The 3,967-nt window shown below is 40.5% G+C and overlaps 1 protein-coding gene and 1 pseudogene across 1 annotated transcript; one reads left to right on the top strand and one right to left on the bottom strand.

Moving 5' to 3' along the window:
* Positions 1 to 207: 207 nt before the first annotated feature.
* Positions 208 to 1,508, top strand: LOC145115978 (protein JINGUBANG-like). Its single transcript, XM_079052336.1, has one exon. It carries the CDS (start codon positions 222 to 224, stop codon positions 1,488 to 1,490), a length of 1,269 nt encoding a protein of 422 aa, XP_078908462.1. The 5' UTR covers positions 208 to 221; the 3' UTR covers positions 1,491 to 1,508.
* A 1,462-nt stretch (positions 1,509 to 2,970) lies between these two features.
* Positions 2,971 to 3,378, bottom strand: LOC145114238 (putative mitochondrial protein AtMg00820 pseudogene; annotated as a pseudogene).
* Between the last annotated feature and the right edge of the window lie 589 nt (positions 3,379 to 3,967).

The raw sequence follows: 3,967 nt of genomic DNA, 5'->3' as shown, positions 1-3,967 counted from the left end.
GAAGGACGTGGAAACACTCAGTTGTAATTTTTTATAACGTATATAAAAACCTTATAAAATCCAAAATAATCTAGCCTTCCCTTTTTACCTATTTTCCACCTTTTGCTTTATTTGTTAAAATACGCTCCACCCACCCTATCACACACCTCCACTCTACCTCGGCTATATAAAGCTTACAATCTTCATCCTCTCAAGTTTACTAACAATTACAAATTACAACCATGACTGGAAACATGAATTTCATCTCACGTTCATGTTCATGTTCATTTCGATTGTTTTCTAAATCCCATGACGATCAAGAATCAAATTTCCGATCTCAATCGTTTTCGCAAGATTCTTTCAACTCATCTTTCTCCTCCAAATCAAGCCTTCCACCGTCAATCTCCGCCATGATCGCAACATCAACCACCCTTCACCACCACTGCATCTCCACTTACAAACCCAATTCGTCCGACATCCTCTCTCTAACCCTTTCTGGAAACCACCTCATCAGCGGCTCATCCACCCATATCCACCTCTGGCCCCGCCACCCCGCCACCACAAACACCACCACCAAATTCATCTCAATGCCGTGTAACAGCGCCGTCAAATCTCTCCATATTCTCAACGAAAACATACTAATCAGTGCACACCAAGACCATAAAATTCAAATATGGCATATCAACAAGCTCAAAATCATAGCAACTTTACCAACCATAAAAGATAGATTAGCCAAGATTTTGTTTGCAAAAAACTACGTTGAAATTCGCCGGCATAAGAAGCTCACCTGGATTCATCATAACGACGCTGTTTCTTCATTAGCGGTGTCACTTGATAAATCTCTGATTTACTCCGCTTCATGGGATCGAAGTTTTAAGGTTTGGAGAAGATCGGATTTCAAGTGTTTGGAATCAATTTCAAACGCACACGACGACGCCATTAATGCCATTGTATTATCCGTTGAAGGCTTCGTTTACACAGGTTCAGCAGACAAGAAGATCAAAGTGTGGGGGAACAATCGAAGAGATAAAAAACACTATCTTATAGAAAAATTGGAACACCATAAATCCGCTGTGAATGCTTTGGCTTATGATGATCATGTGTCTGTGTTAATCTCCGGAGCTTGTTCAGGAGTAATGATAGCAAGCGAGAGAAACTCCGGCGGCGGAGATGGTGGACATATGTCGGTTGTGGGAGCACTTTTGGGGCACAAAAAGGCGATTCTGTGTGTGAGAATTGTCGGAGAATTGGTGTGCAGTGGATCTGCTGATAAGACAGTGAGGTTATGGCGAAGATCAGTGGGGAAAAGCTATTCATGTTTGGGTGTTTTGGAAGGTCACGGTGGACCGGTGAAGTGCTTGGCCATGGCAGCGGAAAGCTCAGGCGATGGTGAAGAAGAAGGAGGAGGGTATATGGTTTACAGTGGTAGTTTGGATAGTGACATTAAAGTATGGAAAGTTAGGGTTCCATCCGCCGTGGAAGAAGATTCTATGGCGAATTTTGTTAGTTGATTTTGCTTTATTTTCTATATATATATATATATATATATATATATATATATATATATATATATATATATATATATTAATTTATACAATATAGATTTAATCAGAAGTATCAACTATTTAACGGTGTTTAGAATACTTTGTTATAAAAGATTAAAATCCATGTATAAGAATTATAGTTCATAAAAGTAAACCAGTTTTTTTTGTTTGTTTTTCGTATAAGGTTTTAATGATCACCTTGAGATCGTATCTTGTATTTCACGGTATTTATAATACATACAATATACAAAGAGATAATAACAAATACTAGATTACAGGAGATAATATAAATCTTATCTATTCTTAAGTTTTATCTCTAATACCCCCCTTCAAGCGTAGAGGTGGTGGACCAACACGTAGCTTGGCACGAATTTGCTTAAATAAAGGTCGTGGAAGACTTTTGGTGAAGATGTCCGCAAGCTGTAGATTAGTGGGCACAAACCGTGTGTACAACTTTCCGGAAGCAACTAGCTCACGAACAAAATGATAGTCAATATCAATGTGTTTTGCGCGTTTATGAGATATTGGATTTTGACTGAGGAACAAAGCACTCCTGTTGTCACATAGCAAAGTGGGACGGTCCGGAGGCAGAGCAAAAAGTTCTCGTAAGAGATGAGTTATCCACACTATTTCAGCTGCCATGTTAGCCATAGCTCGGTACTCCGATTCACAACTCGATCGAGAGACAGTAGACTGCTTTTTTGCACTCCAAGACACCAAGTTGCCGCCAAGAAAAATAGAATAACCATAGGTAGATCTCCGTGTTTCAATACAACGTGCTCAATCCGCGTCTGAATAACCAAGAAGAGAAGTAGAACGAGGATGAGTGAAACATAGCCCATAAGAGAGAGTACCCTTAACATATCGGAGGATCCGCTTTACAGATTGAAAATGATCGACGGTAGGAGCATGAAGGAATTTGCTGACTTGATTAACAGCATATGACAAGTCAGGACGCGTAATTGTTAAATATTGCAATGCACCTACTAAAGAGCGATATGTGGTTGGATCAGAAAATGGCGATCCAGTGGAAACAAGCATATCTGTGGTTGATAACGGAGTGGATACTGGTTTGCAGTCAAGAAGATCAGCTCTAACGAGAATATCATGTGCATATTTGGACTGAGATAGAAATAGCCCATCATCCATATATGAGACCTCGAGACCCAAGAAATAGTTTAATGTTCCAAGGTCCTTAACAGCAAATTCCGAGTGAAGTTTGGAAATAAACTTGCGAATAAGAGGTGGATGATTACCGGTAATGATGATGTCATCAACGTAGACAAGTAAGTACAAGATGTGAGAGTCACGTTTGAAGACAAATAGAGAAGTATCAGCTCGACTGCATATAAAACCAAGGCTAACTGGTGGTTGCTCCATGAAAACTGTTTCAGTGAGTTTTCCATTTAAGAAAGCATTGTTTACATCCAATTGATGTAAGGACCATTTATGCATGACAGCGAGGGACAACACAATACGAAGTCACAACTTTGACGACAGGACTGAAAGTATAAGTATAGTCAAGCCCAGAAATTTGACTGAATCCTTGAGCAACTAAGCGAGCCTTGAATCTGTCAATAGTGCCATCAGAATTGTATTTTATGCGATAGACCCATTTAGAACCTACACCATTCGATTCACGTGGACGAGGCACCAATTCCCAAGTATGATTGGAGCATAAAGCTCGCATCTCATCTTCCATTGCAGATAACCATCGTGGGTTTTTGGCAGCTATTTTGTAGCCACAAGGTTCTTTAGAGGCAAACAGAAGTTGATGTAAGGGAGACTGATTGAGAATAGCAAGATCAACTATGTGTCGTGGTTTCACAATACCATCTTTTAGGCGTGTTATCATCGGATGAGTATTGTGATGAGCAGCTGTTGTGGAAGGCATATTTGGTGATGGGTTGGATTATCAGCAGGAGAAGGAGAACCTGCGGTTGTTGGCTGCTGTAGCGGTGGGGATGGGGCTGCTGTACGATCAGGATTGGCAGCCGAGCTAGGCAAATCAGATGGCGGACATAAAGAACATGGAGAAGTAAGGGCTGTTGTAACTGTGGGCGTCGAGTCAGAAGGAGATGAGTCCAGAGATGATGGATCAGATAGCATAGAAGAAGAAGCATCATCAAATTCAGAGAAAACCATTTGTGCATGATCGGGTGGAGAAGTAATACCAGTGAAAGGAAATTGATTTTCATCAAAAACCGCATGACGAATTATGTAAATACGCCCGGATGTGGGATCTAAACAGCGATAACCCTTATATTGTGAGCTATAACCAATAAAAATACAAGAGGCACTCCTTGGTTCCAACTTGTTTGCTGAGTAGTTACGTAAATAAGGAAATACGGTGCACCCAAACGCTCTAAAAACATTGTAGTTGGGAGAGGAGTGATAAAGTAGCTCAAATGGACTTTTGTAATCTAGAAGCTTAGAGGGAAGGC

Source organism: Lactuca virosa, chromosome 5 (assembly GCF_052849685.1).
Source record: "Lactuca virosa cultivar CGN04683 chromosome 5, Lactuca_virosa_CGN04683_v6, whole genome shotgun sequence".
NCBI classification, from domain to species: domain Eukaryota; kingdom Viridiplantae; phylum Streptophyta; class Magnoliopsida; order Asterales; family Asteraceae; genus Lactuca; species Lactuca virosa.
This window is presented reverse-complemented; position numbering and strand designations above follow the sequence as displayed.

Bases quoted from the DNA above. Each gene is read 5' to 3' on its own strand.
- LOC145115978 (XM_079052336.1), top strand. From the start codon at position 222: ATGACTGGAAACATGAATTTCATCTCACGTTCATGTTCATGTTCATTT.